Consider the following 15,505-nt stretch of genomic DNA (forward strand, 5'->3'; position numbering starts at 1 on the left):
GTAGATGTTAAAAAAAATAATTAGCAAATACTTTGGAAGGGATATAAACCCTCCTGCTTCAGGGCATAGCCCAACCTCTAATTAATGGGTGGTCAGGAAGAAACCTTCTTCTGTGGGCAGGTTATTCCATTAATTGTTGGGTTTCTTGCCTCTTCCACTGAAGCAGTTCCTACCAGCTACTATTGGAGACAGGATATTGAACTAGACAGACGAGTGACTGATCCAGTCTGGCAGTTCCTATATTCCTAATGCAAGGAGCTATTTGAATCTCTCCCCCAAGCTCGAACTCGACACTCTACATTATGGATTGGAAGAGTTCTGTTTACTCCTTCCTCACCCGCTGCTATTCTCGCTCACTTCTGGGCTTCCCTGGCTCTGGCAATGCTGCTGAGGCAGAACCAGGGAATACAGGGCATCTCCCTCTGAGGCTTGTTCCTGAGCGCTCTCTGGCCCGATCTGCTAGATATGGTCGTTAGTAACAACCGCTGCATGCAGCTAATCGCCTCTCCGTTTCCAGATATGTCTTGCTAACAAGAGCTGGCCCTCAGACTGCCATAGCAGGATCGAGAAGCAATCACGTTTGATAGCTGTCTCGCAAACTCCCATCTCCACCTCCCCTCCCCCCCATTGCAGCCTGGCACAGCTCAAGCTTGCGGCATGGTCCCCCAAACTCTGGCAGCGCTGATCCCAATTTGGGGGCATGCTTCCTTGAACAGAACCACAGCGTCTTGGATGGTCGCCGATCGCTACTGGAATCTTGCCGCTTTGCAGCTGCCAAATCTGGGCCCAGCCCGAGAAGCTCAGCTCCCGCTGAAGTCAATGGGCAGCCAGCACCTTGCAGGGCTGGGACCTTCGGCGTCTTTAGGCTCCATGTAAATGATGCCGTTACCTCTGGGGGATTGCGGGCTGGCAGGCTCACTCACCTGCCTGGGGCAATAACCAGCCACCCCCTGATCAGCTCACTCTCAGTCCTTGCCTCAGGGGTCAGTTTATTGTCCAGGTGCACTGACAACAGAAAGCAATTGTCCTGCTCCCAGGACAGCTTATGGGCCTCTGGCAGTTTAGTGGTCGGCGTCTCCCCTCAGCCTGCGGATGGTCCACAGAGCCATCCACCCACTGCCTGCAGCCTGGCCTGTAGCTATAGGAGACCATTCTCCTAGTCCTCTCTGGGTCCCAGGCTCCCTAATGGGGCTGGGTCCCTCATCTGTAACCCCCTGATGCTGGTAGTCACCAGGCACAGTCACCTGACGCTGAGTCCCAGCCCTTGCCTGCCAGGCTGCTAAGAGCAGGGTTGGCTGGCTGCTCCCAGGCCCTTAAAGGGGTTAGGCACCCTATTACAGGGACCTTTCCTCACTTTGAGGTACCATTCATTTCTGACAGCTCGCAAACAAAGCCCGTTACAAATGGGATGAACTGGGAAACCCTGCAGAGGGCTCTATGTGCAAAAGGACTGTGTGTCTCAGCCCCTGATGCAGGGGCTACCCGAGTCGAAAAGGGACCATTGCTTCAAACACAACCACAGCCCCACCTCCACAGGGCCCCTGAACACCACTCCAAACCCTTCCCACCAGCAATAATCCCAGGACTGCAGGCTCTCACCTCGCACCCAGAGCGGCAGCGGGCTGCAGTTCCGATCTGCGTGGCTGAGCGCAGAGCTGCCCACCGTTTGGGGAAGGGGTTTATTTCCCCACAGCTGGCAGTAAAGGGAAACCTACTGTACAACAAAGAGAATCCCCCTGAGGATCGGGGCCCTTGTTTCCTGGTGCACGGGGCAGCCTGCGTGCAGCCAGTTTAGCCGTTGCTGTGTTTGGATGGCTACCCCACCAGCTGGGATCCATCTCATTAGGAGGCTGTTCAGCTTGGGCTGGCCTCCCGCGAAATCCAAACATGCTGCCAGCAGCACAGACTAGAGCTGCTCCCAAATTTTCCAAGGAAATCGGGGGGAGGGGGGTTAGTGGAAAAGAGGGTTTAATCAAAAACAAAATATTCATTTTTGACAAAAATTTTCATTTTCCTGGAAGTTTTTCAAAGCAAACAATTTCGGGTAGGCGAGTGGGGGGGACTTTCTTTCTTTCTTTCTTTTATTCTTTTCTCCCTCTCTTTTTTTTTTTGTAATTTTTATATTTTTTGCTTTCAAAATGGTGGGCTTCCCTCCTTTCAGTCAGTTTTCCAATTTTGGCCAGTTGAAAACCAGTAACACTTTCGCTTTTAAAAGCAACATTTTCGTCACTTAACTGTGTTACCTTAAAAGTGAAGGTGTTTGCCCCCCCATTATCTCCCCCTTTTCTGACTGTTCCCCAACATTTATCAGTTGGGAAGCAATAACGGGAAAACCTAATTTCCCCCATTTCCAAATTTCCCAGCAGGAAAACCAGAATGTCCCAGTGGGACTATTGCAAAAGGGGATTTTCCCCAAGAGAACTTGGGCAGGAAAATTCCTTTCTCTGGCCAGCTCTAGTGAAGATCTTCATCTGCTTTAACTCAGAGGTCATTGGAAGCACACAGAGAACAATTTCTCCAGATCACCCCACTGCTGGCCCAAGCCCCGTCCTGGGATAGCCAACCTTGCTGGGTGCAGTTTACAGTCAGGGGTTAAATCTGTCCAGTGAAGTAACTGGAGTGACAGCAAGAATGACTCTGGCCCCAGGCACCTTCCCCATGAGCAGGAGCCTGAGATGTCTCATGTCTCCCATGACTGATGAAGCAGACACAGTCAGGGCTGAATTCTCAGCTATCCTGGGGTAAATCCAGAGACACTCGGAGGGAGGTGCTCCAAAATTAAACCATGTGACTGAGAGCAGAGCTTGCCTCACTGGTGTCTAGGAGGTACTGAGAAGAGACCGCCAAAAACGCTGCAGAACTGAAGGCAGAGTTTCCATCAGTATCAGCTCCCACCCCACATCCCCCGTCCCTCCAGGCACCATCTCATGCCTAAACAAAGGTCGCCACCTCCCCCCCTCCATCCCTTACAAAGCCAACCAACACTGGACCCCCCGTCCCTCGCCCAGAGCAAATACTGTGCTCACAAAATCCTGGAAACGACCTTCTGAAATGCTAGTCAAGCAAACATAATCACTCACTAATCAGATTATTTACCGGGCTTCAACCTGAATTTTGAAGGACATGCTTGAAAGAAAATGCTAAAACACCCCAGCCCAATCTCCAGGTGTCACGCCGCCAACAACAACAAATGTTCTGTGGGGTTCTTCTCAACGGGCGTCTTTAGTACTAATCCACCCTTTGCTAACACCCACCTCATAACCAGCCACCTCGGTTTCCCCCCTCTGTGAAGTGGGGAGAACAACATCTGTTAGAGCGAGACAAAAAACAGGATGACAGTTCCATGAACATTTTTGACTATGTCTAATAATAACAACACCTAGCTCTTCTAAAGCACTTTTCATGAGTAGCTCTCCAAAGGAGATCCCCCATTTTACAGATGAGGTATGGAAAGGCCTTGCCCAGGGTCACTAGCAGAGCTGGAACAGAACCCAGACCTCCTGAGCACCACGCTTGTCCCATATTCACTACACCACACGGCCTCTCCTTTGGCATAAAGCGCTTTGAACTCTACAGCACAAGAGTGGTGTTATCATTCCGACCCTCAGCAAGATCTCTGTGACAATCAGGGTCTGGACCCCAAAGAATAAGTATTAAATCAACTAATTTACAGTACAGTAATATTGTATGCAAAGCGACAAAGAGTCCTGTGGCACCTTATAGACTAACAGACGTATTGGAGCATGAGCTTTCGTGGGTCCACACTGGCACCCCAGGATCAGTCTCCTGGAACCTTGGGGAAGTTCTGATTCAGATCCTGGTTTGAAGATGAACTTCACGCTTCAGTTCCATCGAAAGCTTATGCTCCAATACGTCTGTTAGTCTATAAGGTGCCACAGGACTCTGTCGCTTTTTACAGATCCACACTAACACAGCTACCCCTCTGATATAAAAACTGGTGGCACGCTGCTCAATGAATATATGCATGTGATGTACGGCTGGATGGTGTCTAAAGAGTTATGTTATGTGCTGGAAATATGCTCCTACAATATGTTTGGGGAGCAGACTTGATAAAGAAGCCTGCCTTACACAAAGGAATGTGCATTTACCTGTCTAGGTCAAGCTTTGTAAGCCATGGACAATGGCAATACATTTACATATAAGATAAACAAAGCAATCGAGGTAACAGGAGGCGGAGGAAACAGCTTAGTGAGCTTACAGGGGGACAGAGTTTGCACAAGACAATGGACTCTGGGAAATACCAGGGGAGCCAAAGGCATTCTAGTTATCTAGACCCTAGGGGACAGCACCCTCTGATTCTGGGAATGTTGGATCCTCTTACCAAGAAAGGCTGGAGATGTGGTTAGCTTGATGGAAGTGAGCAAGCTGTTTAGGCAAAGCCATAGCTTGCTAGGATCAAGTTTTGGACACTAGAAAACATGCTATTTTTGTTTGTTTGTAACCATACCCATTTCTTTTCCTCTTGCTTAGTGTCACTTAAAACACTTTTCTTTTTTAATACAGCGTTTTTCTTAGTTTTACTGTAACCCATGCAGTACTGTTATATTGACATAAAGGGTGAGTCCACAGCTCAGCTAACAGGCAGGTGTGGGTACTGGCCCTCTGGAGACAGCAAAACTGAATTATTTCCATTTGCGTCCAGTGAGAGGGACTGGACGCAATACAGACACCTCCCTGGGGAACTCAGGAACTGGGGTTCCCTGATTCTTACTTGCCAGGCTAAGTGAAGACGGGCAGGGTCTCGAGGAGTTTGCTGGTGAAGCACAGACTGGTGAGGCAGGGAGCGGACACACAGTCTAGCCCCCAGCATCCCCCCCCCCCCCCCCGCTGACACAGTGGCTTCAGGCTCTGGGTTTCCTGAACAGCAGAGCATCACAGTATCCTATTACTCAACTTTCAGTCTTTTCCAAGAAATGTTCCAGTGCCTTTCCTGGTACATCATGAAACATTATCATAAATAATTCAAATGAATCCACAGATGGCAAACAGAGAACCAAGTACATTTTTATCGCATGATCCTGTGGGTCCCCCCCCCGATTATGAGTGTTCTCTTAGACCAACATTTTCAAATCTGGGTGTCAAGTTCATCTGCTAGCTCCATATTTAGCTTGCCGCACCCCGTGGTTGTGAGTGCCCAGTACTTTTGAGAAGCCAAACCATTTTTATTTAGGTTTCTAACCGTGGATTTAGGAGCCTAATCTTAGGGCAGCTGCATTTCAAAATGTTACTCTTATTCCCTAGCTTTGCAAATTTCAGCCCTTTGCAATGGGCTTCCTTGCCTGGGGCATGGATTAGCAGGGATGAGCCGTAGGCAAGGATTCTACTTTTATGCTGACAACTTTTACTGTTGCACTTTGACCCAAGCCACCTAGTCAAAGGCCCTGGTGTGCAGAGATGCTGTGGATCAAGCACACGACACACACTGGTGAGTAGGTTGCACTAAGATGCCCCATTAGCTGCAGGGGAAGCAGTGTAATGCACACAGAGAGAGGATGGTGAATTAGGATTAGAGATGGAACTGAAGCGTGAAGTTCATCTTCAATCCAGGATCTGAATCAGAACTTCCCCAAAGTTCCAGGAGACTGTTTGATCCTGGGATGCCGGTGTGGACCCATTTCCAGGGAGGCTCCTATAAGTTAGGGGGAGGAGCCCTACTGGATTGCAGAGTCCCCAGGGGCATTACAGGAGGAGGTGACCAATACCCAGCCGAGGTGAGGAACAAGCAGCAGGAACGGAAGAAATGGGAAACCCTGCTTTCCACAGCAACGGAACACAAGGGATGATGAGAAACAGAAGAGAGATACTGTAAAAAAGCAGCATTGTTTCCAGGGAACAAGGGCTTTCCATTCCCAGGATCCTGTGCAGCATCAGGGGCTCTTTAAAGTAGGCAGTGAGGAATCTGCGGGATTGGCAAAGCGGGCGCTTAGCACACCAGAGGGGGAAAAGCAGGAGCCGATTAAAATGCTCCACTGACCTTCCTGGAACCCCTCATCTTGGGGTTTCTAAGCAATCGAGTTCACATGCAGCCCTGTGCCTCAAACACACGGGCTTAACCATTTGCACATGTTCGACAGCAGCTAAGAAGGCCAAACGGTTACGGAGCTGGGAAGCCTCACGTTCGGGAGCTGAGCTCATAAATGGTGCCCTCTGGAGACCATAGTCTTCTCGACCGCATGTGCACGGATGGAATGCCAGCAAGCAGCACCAGACTGGCAGCTCGGGAAGGGGAAACAGCTACATGTTCTTCCTTCGGCACCTTCACTAGAGCAAGTCAAATCCCCCTGATCTCCGTAATCCCAGAAAATGCCACAGCCTGTCACTACCCACACAGAACTGGGTTTTCTGAAAACTCTGCCCTTTTGGATTGAACAGCCAGAGCCAGAGGGTTGGTCCCCGCAGATCTGGCAATCAGCAGCCACTGCTGCTGTAAACACTGCACCTCTGCTTCCAGCTCCACTGATACAGCAAAGCCAATAAAAACTGAAAAAGGCTGGAGTTGTCCTTTGTTTCCACTGGATGGAAATCCACCACCTGTTTCTTTTAGGTGCAATGACCACCCTGCTGTTTTCCACCGGCAGGAGCAGTCAGACTTTGGGGGCCAGAGAGGGGGTGCAGGCACAGCAGAAAGAAGGAGCCTGAGCAAAGGACCACCACAAAGTTCTAGGCTGGGCCCTAAAGGTGCCCAGAAGGACTAGCCAGGAAAAGAGAGAGGCTTTGTGCACTGGCATAGGATTTGGGAGACCTGGGTCCAGCTCCCAGCTCTACCCTGGCCTCCCTATGTGACCTCGGGACACTCAGTTTCTCAGAGCCCCCATCTGTAAAGTGACAAGCATCTGGCTCATCTACTCTGAATGCAAACTCTCCAGGGCAGGATGTGTCACTTGCTAGGTGTATGTATAGCACGCAGGTCTTAGGAGCCGGGGTCTTAGGAGGCACCCTCTAGGGGCTATTGGAATACACAGGAGAACAGGCTGCCGTAAATCTTTATTCTAGAGCAACAACCAACTGCTAACCCAGGGGACCTGTGTGAGAGCCAAAGGGATACTTCAGCATAGGGACAGGCTCAGCAAGGAAGCTACCTGCTGCTGTGGCAGCCAGGCCGGAGCAGACGGGCCCAGGCCATCAGCTCAGCATCGGTTTTGAATGGTGAAGGATAACGAAACTCAAGAACTGGCTGCCCCTTTAAGCTAACAGACACCCGTGAGTGCTCAGCTGCAGTGTTTAAACCTGGATCCTCACCTGGCGTTCTGGGCTAGTGCTGGGAAACTCCGCTTCTGCCCTAGCTCCACTCAGCACTGCCCTTCAGAAGAAGCTGGAAGCCTTCTTAACTGGTCTGCTGGCTCCTCCTGGCCCCGTACGCCTGCAGAGGACTAAGTTTCACTGGGAGCCCGGCCTGAGTGGGTTTCCTTAAGCAGAGAGGTGCCAGGGCACTGATGCCTCTAGCAGAGGAGGCCTGATAGACCCCACAACCCCTGTCTTGTGTTCAAATGGAGGGAAGGAGGAGGAGGAGGCTGGGATCCTCTGTCCTGCTCTGGGGGACCAAACACCTGTCCCTACTCAGAGATGTTGGAAGCTGTGAAAGGAAAGGGGTAATGTGCCCTGTTGCAGAGTCGGCACAGTTCACAGTACATTGCAAAGCCCTGCCCCCGCCCCAAACCCAAGCGACCCCAGCTGTAATCCGCTGCCAAAGAGATGGAGAGGCCTATTTTCTTTCTACCGTTATCCCTCCTTCCCTACCTGGACAGGAATGAGAGGCTCCTTGTCGTCGATATCAATGAGGACGTCGTCTCTGGGGGCGAGGCTCACCTCATCTACAAAGAGAAAAAGGGTGGATCTAACTAGGAGATTGATGCTTCATAGAGCACAGAGCACCAGAGCTTGAGGACCGACATTCTAACTTTATTATCCACTGAGACTGTGTCCATCTGATTCTTTAATGTTTTAATCTACCATCCTGTCACTGAACAATTTTAGAATTTTTTTAGAATGGCCAGACTGGATCAGACCAAAGGTCCATCCAGCCCAGTATCCTGTCTACCGACAGTGGCCAATGCCAGGTGCCCCAGAGGGAGTGAACCTAACAGGCAATGATCAAGTGATCTCTCTCCTGCCATCCGTCACCACCCTCTGACAAACAGAGGCTAGGGACACCATTCCTTACCCAGCCTGGCCAATAGCCATTAATGGACTTAACCTCCATGAATTTACCTAGTTCTCTTCTAAACCCTGTAATATTGATACACACATTGCCACTGTTTATGTAGGACCTACAGTATGTTGTGCTTTGCTACTGCACAAACATCAGTGGGAGTACCACTAAAAGCATCTCACAAAACCAACAGCACAAACGGCACTAATTGGCTCCCTTTGAGGACAATCTCAAAATTATTCACTAAACAATGAGACTTGAGAACCTGTGGAACTCATTGCCACTAGGTATCATTGAGGCCAAGAGCTCAGCAGGATTCAAAAACAGGATTCAGCATTTTTACAGGAATAATGAGCGCATCCACAGCTACATTAGCGCAAATAGAGAGATAAACCCTGATGCTCCAGAGCATAAATCAACCTCTAACTAATAGGGGTCAGGAATAAATTTCCCCAAGGGGCAGGTTATTCTGTAACAGTCCACTAAGGGGTTTCTCACATCTTCCTCTGAAATAGCTGGGACTGGCCACTGTCATAGACAGGATACTGGAACAGATGGAACTTGGAGTCTGATCCATTCTGGCAATTGCCCTGTTCATAAGTATTACTGCTCCCAACATACTGATGGAAAATGTAAATCTGTGGCTTGCCAACCACGCACAATGGATCTATCGAGGGTATTTATCTGGCCTCCATCACCTGAGCGCCTCTCAGTATTTATCCTCACAACCCCCTGCGAGGAAGGGAAGTGCTATCATCCCGCTGTTGCAGAGAGGCATCTCCTCAGTGGACTGATCAGGATTTCTCACTGCTCTTCCCTCTAGCTCTATCTGGCCTCAGACAGACTGAGTCTCCTCCTACGCTGTCCCTGATGAGACCCACCTGCTCTGACTACCAAGGTGAGTCAGGCCTGCACTGACCAAAGCCCGGCATGCTGTCACGGGAGAACAGAGGAACAGAGTTCCAGGCTCGGCGTCCTGTGCTCTGTCCACTCGGCCACAGTGTCTCACGCTTCCCTCAGTGGCTGAAGCAGGGAAGGGAGGAGGACAAAGGAGTGAGCCTCTCCTCTCCCGTACCTGGCTGTTCCTCGGGGGTGTCGGTCTCCTCTTTGTACGGGTCACAGTAGAACTCCTCAAGGGACTGGATGGTGCACTGGCCAACCACGGGCTTTCGGCCAAACTGTCTGTTGTCGATGACTTTGATGATGACAGGAGGGCAGTACAGAGCTTCCTTGGGTAGGCGCTGCAGCAAGGGAAGCACACTGAGCACTGCGTGGCCGGGGAGAGGGGCAAAGGGCAGCTTCCCTGAGTCCGGCACAAGCACGTGGAATAAACCCGCGGACAGACTGGAGCTAAAGCCGGGCTGCTTTATGCTCTCCTCGAGCTCCTCCCACAAACCCAAGCCCCGCCCACAGTCCCAGAAGGGCTGGGTGTTTCTGCTACTGTGCGCAGCAGATAACCAACAATGTGGTGGTTCAGACTGTCCTCATTAGACATCCGAGGTAACAGTGTTGAGCTGGGCGGAGGCTGCTCACACCCCTCTGAGCCGCTGGGGCAAATGTTGCCTTTAATTATACCCTGTGCAATACCACCAAAGGGGGGTGTATATCAGGGCAAAGCGTCACCCATCGTTTCTCTCGGCAGACAGAGGCAGGCAGGTCACACTGGGAAAACAGGCTAGCAAGACTCTCGGTCTTTCAGAAAAAGCCCAATTCAGCAGGGGTCCGAGCACCTCCAGAAAGACACAGAGAGCCCTCAGCCCACCATGTAGGCTCCCTTTCAACTCAATGGGCTAAACTCCCACAGAGCAAGCCCTGAGAGTCACGCCGGAGCTCCTCACTAGGGGCTTGGGCCCAGATCCTCCAAGGTATTCTGGCACCAGATTCCCCTGGATTTCATTTGGAATGAGGCACCAGAATATCTCTGAGGGTCTGATTCTTATCAGAACTCACAGCCTCACATCACTGCACTTTAACCCATGTGCGCTGTGATCAGCGGGCACTTCCTGGAGCAAAGCGCCCATGGAGCATGGTTAGGATCCACGGTTCCTTGCCTGACATTGAGCGAAGCTATTCCAACTGCTTGCAGGCTGATTAACTTTGGGGCAGAATATGAGTTTACTGCAGAGCTGCAATTCAGAATCACAGACTGGGGTGGTAGGTCATTAGATCCGCTTGCTGGTAAACGATGGCAAACCCCCAATCTCTCACTTCTAGGAGCATGCGTGAGCCTAAGCAATCAAGGACGGGAATACAGACCCGCCCCCATCTTGGCTGAGCTTGCTGCAGTCTCCCCCGGGAAGAGGATGGCCTCATTCCCACTGGGAACGGCTGCGATGTCCACAGCTAAAAGGCGGGCAGCCTGGAAAGCAGACACGCTGGTTGACCCAGCAGAGTGCTGCGGGGCTGTGGGGGCAGAAGCAGCTCTGTGAGCTGAGTGGCTGGCGTGCGGGGCGGAGCCCTCACCACTTCCATGAAGAGCACGCAGACATCGAAGTTGGGGTTCTTCCTGACGTTCTTGATGACGCAGGACTGGACTGTCTGGCCTCCGCACTCCACCTGGAGGCTGGGGGAGGTGATGCTGGCCAGCTGATAGCTCTTCAGGTTCCTCAGCCCCCAGGCCAAGATCTGCAGGGTGAAGAGACAAGAGGAGATGAGGAAGGACACCAGGATGAGGGGAGGCGGTGACAGCAGATGACAGATAAGAAGCCAGGCTGAGCCTAGGCCTTGTCTACACTGCATTTTTCACACTGATATAGATGCACCAGAAAACCCCCCACCCCGCAGGATCTGATTCTCCTCTCTCCCCAGGTGGGGAGAGGAGAGTCTAATTCTGAAGGGCTGCCCTGACCACACGGCGAACGGTCCCCTTTACGAGGAGCTGTGGCCAAGGGCCAGTCTGCCCTGTTCTAAGGGTTTACGCCTCTTTTGAGGCCAGACATTCTGGGACTCCTCGTTCTCCCAAAAGGATCACATGGCTAAGCTGAAGCAGGAGGTCCTGCTGGGAAATAAGGTCAGGTGACAGTCATGTGACAGGACTACATGATCAAAGGGAAGCCCGTGGGTCAGTTGAGGCAGTGCTCCGAGTGGGAGGAAAGCTTTAAGACTAGGCGCCCTCTCCAGGGAGAACCACTCTTCAGCCGCAGCCCCCTGTTGTAAGGGTCTGTGATGCACAGTTGTGCAGTTCAGATTCGATCTACGAACCGCTCACCTCGATGGCGGTGCGCTGGAGCACCGGTTTGATCCCTTGAGGGACCATGTAAATGTTGGGCTCCCGCTGGGGCGGAGGGTAGGGCAGGTCCGAGTCTGCAGACTGCAGGGGGATATTGAAGGAGAACGTCAGCTCAGGTTGTTACAGCCGCCACAGATCACACGCCTCCTATCGCTGCACTTCCCCCCAGCGCCCACCACCGCACAGGGAACAGCACAATACACGGATAAAACACTTAGTGTAAAAGTCGCAGAGAGAGATTTTGCTTCATGATGACAATATATCGAGGGGACAGGTGAGAGGTTAAAGTTCCTATCAGAGAGATCCAGGGAGGAGAGCTCTAGTTTCAAGGCTGCTCTCTGCAGACCGGCTTTCCGCCTTTACCTTCACGGATGGAGCTCTGGTTCCTCCTGACCTTGATCTCTGAGTTCAGAGTCACCAAAAATGGGACTGAAAGCAATAGCTCTAAAAATGCACCCCTCCACCAAGGGCAGTTGGAACTAATTTAGAAGGTCGTCATTCTTTCCAGGCTTCAGTGTTATTGCATTAAATTAAGCGGATATAAATATTTCAAGTATAAGATTGGGTCAGATTTATATTTCTATATTTAAAAGCACTACATAGACATTTTTCTTGGTGGCATATCGGATAGATTGTACACTGAGCTGTGATTTTCATTCGCAACTGCTGGTGGCTATGATTCTATGATTCTATGGCTGCCAAATCAAAGCAGCTTGTTAGCTGAAGACTTTGCTCATCCCATTCTGGGGCAGGCAGGATGGTGGGAGTATCTGGCTTTCAACACAGGCCCGATAGTAAATATCTCCCCACCCACCCCTGTCCCTGAGTGTCTGGGGCTTGCCCAGTCACACTGCATATACACAGTTGCCCAGGCTTACAACCTGGAGACACGCAATCATTTCACAGGCAAAGACCAAGGTCTGCTCCTGAGAAGTACTGAGCACCCTCAACTTTTGAATGGGAGCCGGTAGGTGCTCCGCTCCTCTGGAAATCAAGGCACTTATTTAGGTCCCTGACTTTAGGGTCCCAAGATTTCACCATGAGCGTTCTACAAGTGCAGAAGGTGTAATGTAACCATAGTCATCAGTGGGGATAGAACCCAGGAACTTCAGTACCTGGCACTCTGGCCTCCACCATTTCCAGAGAATCTTTGTTAGCTGTCACTAGTAGTAGGGCTCTTATCCTTGTTGGAACAGTCACTAAGAGGCAGCACGGTAACATGCACCCCAATTCAGGAAATCACCTAAGTACATGCTTAACCTTAAGCACATGCTTAAGTCCATCCCTGTTTAGCTAAGCAAATGCTTAATTTTAAGCAGGTGCTTAAATTGCATCGATTTCAATTGGATTTAAAGATACGCTCACATGCTTTGCTGAACAGGGATGGCCTAAAGCATATGCTTGAAGCTAAGCATATCTAGAAATGCTCTGCTGAATCAGACCCTTCCCCCATTATGTTTTATTCGTCCCTCACTTTGAGAAAGCTCTGGAATGAGATTCCAGTTGTACGGGTAAAGCTGAGCGGCAGAATGGTTAGTGGCTTGACTGTCAGAGGAACCGAGCCTGTGCAGCTCCCATTTAACTCAACAGGAACTACAGCTCCTCTGAATTTCTGATCATAAGTGACTTGTCCAGGCTGAATGACAGAGCTGGGAATGGAACCCGGGAGTCCAGATGCCTCGCATCCAATACAGCACTCTCCCGCCCTGAACCTGAGACGAGACAAGAAGCCATAAGTGGAAGTTTGTGCAAGGGCCGGCCTCACAACAGAAGGAAAAATAATCTAAAGACCCTAGAAGAGTAAAACTAAGAGAAAAGTGCTGCCTGCTTATCTGAAAGTAGAGCTGAGGACCCTGAAAGCAGCCTGGAACCAGGCAAACTCAGTGGCTTTGGGTGAGTTTATTGAGTTTTCAGATTTTGGACTCAAAATCTGACAGCAAAAGTAGGGGCGAGGAAACAAAACCATGAATTAAAGAATAACTGGCTATGCCCACTGGCAAAGTGGTAGCGCTGGAGTTTGGCAGAGCTGTGCCTGAAATATCAGTAGCTGACTGGTGCTAGCCACGTCCCTAAAAATCCAACAGTCCCATCTGGTGAGAACAGTTTTCCCATCCAACACTGTTTGCAGGGGTGCTCCATCTGCTGAATCTACAAGCACTTTGACCTTTAGCCTCTGTCAGGAGCAGGTGGAGAGAAAAGATCAGTGAGCAGGTCATGGGTGGGGATGTGATGAAAGGGGTTACAGAGCTGTGGGCAGGGCACAAGCAGTCACCAAACAGAGCTTCCCCTCTTTCCCCTCCATCGGAAGAAACAGGTGTGAAAAGCATCAAGGCAGGGTTTGCTGACAGGCTGGGCAGTTTTAATGCAGGAGATTGCAGGGACTTGACTTTTTCATTGGAACATGCAGCAAAATCCTATGCAGGTGGAGATGTCTTGGGAAGCAGATGCAGATCAGGCCTGATAGAGACAAGGCAATTTACTTGCCTTCCCATCAACTCTCCCTTGCTGCACAATTGGCCCAAGTTATTTCACTGCAGCTATAATCAATTTACACCACCAGGGAGTCTGGCCCACTGACTCCAGTGGGGCTATAATCAATTTACACCACCGGGGAGTCTGGCCCACTGACTCCAGTGGGGCTATAATCAATTTACACCACCAGGGCGTCTGGCCCACTGACTCCAGTGGGGCTATAATCAATTTACACCACCGGGGAGTCTGGCCCACTGACTCCAGTGGGGCTATAATCAATTTACACCACTGGGGCATCGCATCTGGCCCACTGACTCCAGTGGGGCTATAATCAATTTACACCACCGGGGAGTCTGGCCCACTGACTCCAGTGGGGCTATAATCAATTTACACCACTGGGGCATCTGGCCCACTGACTCCAGTGGGGCTATAATCAATTTACGTCATCTGGGCATCTGGCCCATTGACACCAATAGAGCTACACCAATTTACACCTGTTGGGGATTTGGCCCCAGTGACTCCAGTGGAGCAATACCAATTTACACCGGGTGGGAATCTGGCCCATTGACTTTGATGGAGTAACTCTGATTTGCAGTTGCTGGTGATGTGACCCACAACTCCAATGGCACAACGCCAGGTTGCACCCGTCTGGCTCCAGCATTGTGGTTCAGCTCCATCATTAACACCATGGGCCTGGCTCTCCCATAGCCATTGGGTGGCCATTTACATGGGCCACGTGGGTAAGAAAACTCCCCAGAGGAAGGGCCGTGGGGAATTCAGCACAGCCATGAGTGCTGCCATTGGGTGTTTCACATGGCGGCTCGGCTGGCTGGTCTGCGCAGGCCAGACGGTCTCTCCAGTGGGGAAGGAGCTGGTTTCCACACTGGGAAGCTCTGTTGGGGCTTTGCTTAGTCTTCAGCCACGTGCAGAGAGGAACGGGAGGGTCAAGGGTTGGAGACTGAATGGTACCCATTGCAGGAGCCCTTCGTAGAAGAAGGCAGGTGTGCCCAGCTGTGGAGCGCCAATCCCAGAAATGGCCGTGGGGGAGGAAGGGGGAGAAAAAGCAAAGAGCTGGTTACATTTCCCTGGCAGAGTTCAGTTCAGCGCCCGCAAAGCACGAGGGTGAGTCCCTCTCCTCCAGAGGGGAAGCACCGAGACCAGGGGTATTTGGCACTTGGGAAAAGAGCTGGATTGAAAATGAAGCTGGTCAAAACCTTCCATTGGAAAATGCTGATTAGACAGAAGTGAAACATTCTGCAACAATGGGTTGACTGTTGAAATTTTTGATGGAAGCCTGACCTGCCAGCCACCCGGCTCCCAGGGCTGCTCACTTCTCCTGCAGCCCTCCTGGTCAGCTGCCAAGCTCCCAAGGTGGCCAACCTCCCAGCTCCCAGACTACCCACCCAGTCGGCAGGCTGTCTGGTTCCTGGGCTCCCCAAGCAGCCAGGTCTCCAGCTCCCTGGGCTACCAGTTTCCCTGGCTGGCTGGCTCTCTCTCTCGGTGGCCAGCTCCACAGGTGACCAGCTGCCCACCAGTGCTTCCAAAACAGACCCTTGTGGAATTTCTGTTCCAGATGTTTGGGTTTTTTGTCCTGGATTTGGGATGAAAACTCAAAACTTTTCACAAGATGGAAG

General features: G+C 51.1%; 1 protein-coding gene across 11 annotated transcripts in view; it reads right to left on the bottom strand.

Moving 5' to 3' along the window:
• The window catches only part of DYSF (dysferlin), a 282,294-nt gene that overhangs the window by 83,632 nt on the left and 183,157 nt on the right, over positions 1-15,505 (bottom strand). For 10 of the 11 annotated variants that reach the window (XM_039540940.1, XM_039540938.1, XM_039540935.1 and 7 more), the window contains 5 exons: positions 14,841-14,882; positions 11,379-11,480; positions 10,634-10,795; positions 9,246-9,411; positions 7,759-7,832 (listed from right to left, as the gene is read on the bottom strand). In XM_039540940.1, coding sequence (XP_039396874.1) covers positions 7,759-7,832; positions 9,246-9,411; positions 10,634-10,795; positions 11,379-11,480; positions 14,841-14,882 — 546 coding nt within the window. The remainder of the gene's footprint in view (positions 1-7,758; positions 7,833-9,245; positions 9,412-10,633; positions 10,796-11,378; positions 11,481-14,840; positions 14,883-15,505) is intronic. The other variant, XM_039540934.1, reaches the window with a different exon arrangement.

Source organism: Mauremys reevesii, linkage group 5 (assembly GCF_016161935.1).
Source record: "Mauremys reevesii isolate NIE-2019 linkage group 5, ASM1616193v1, whole genome shotgun sequence".
Classification (NCBI taxonomy): domain Eukaryota; kingdom Metazoa; phylum Chordata; order Testudines; family Geoemydidae; genus Mauremys; species Mauremys reevesii.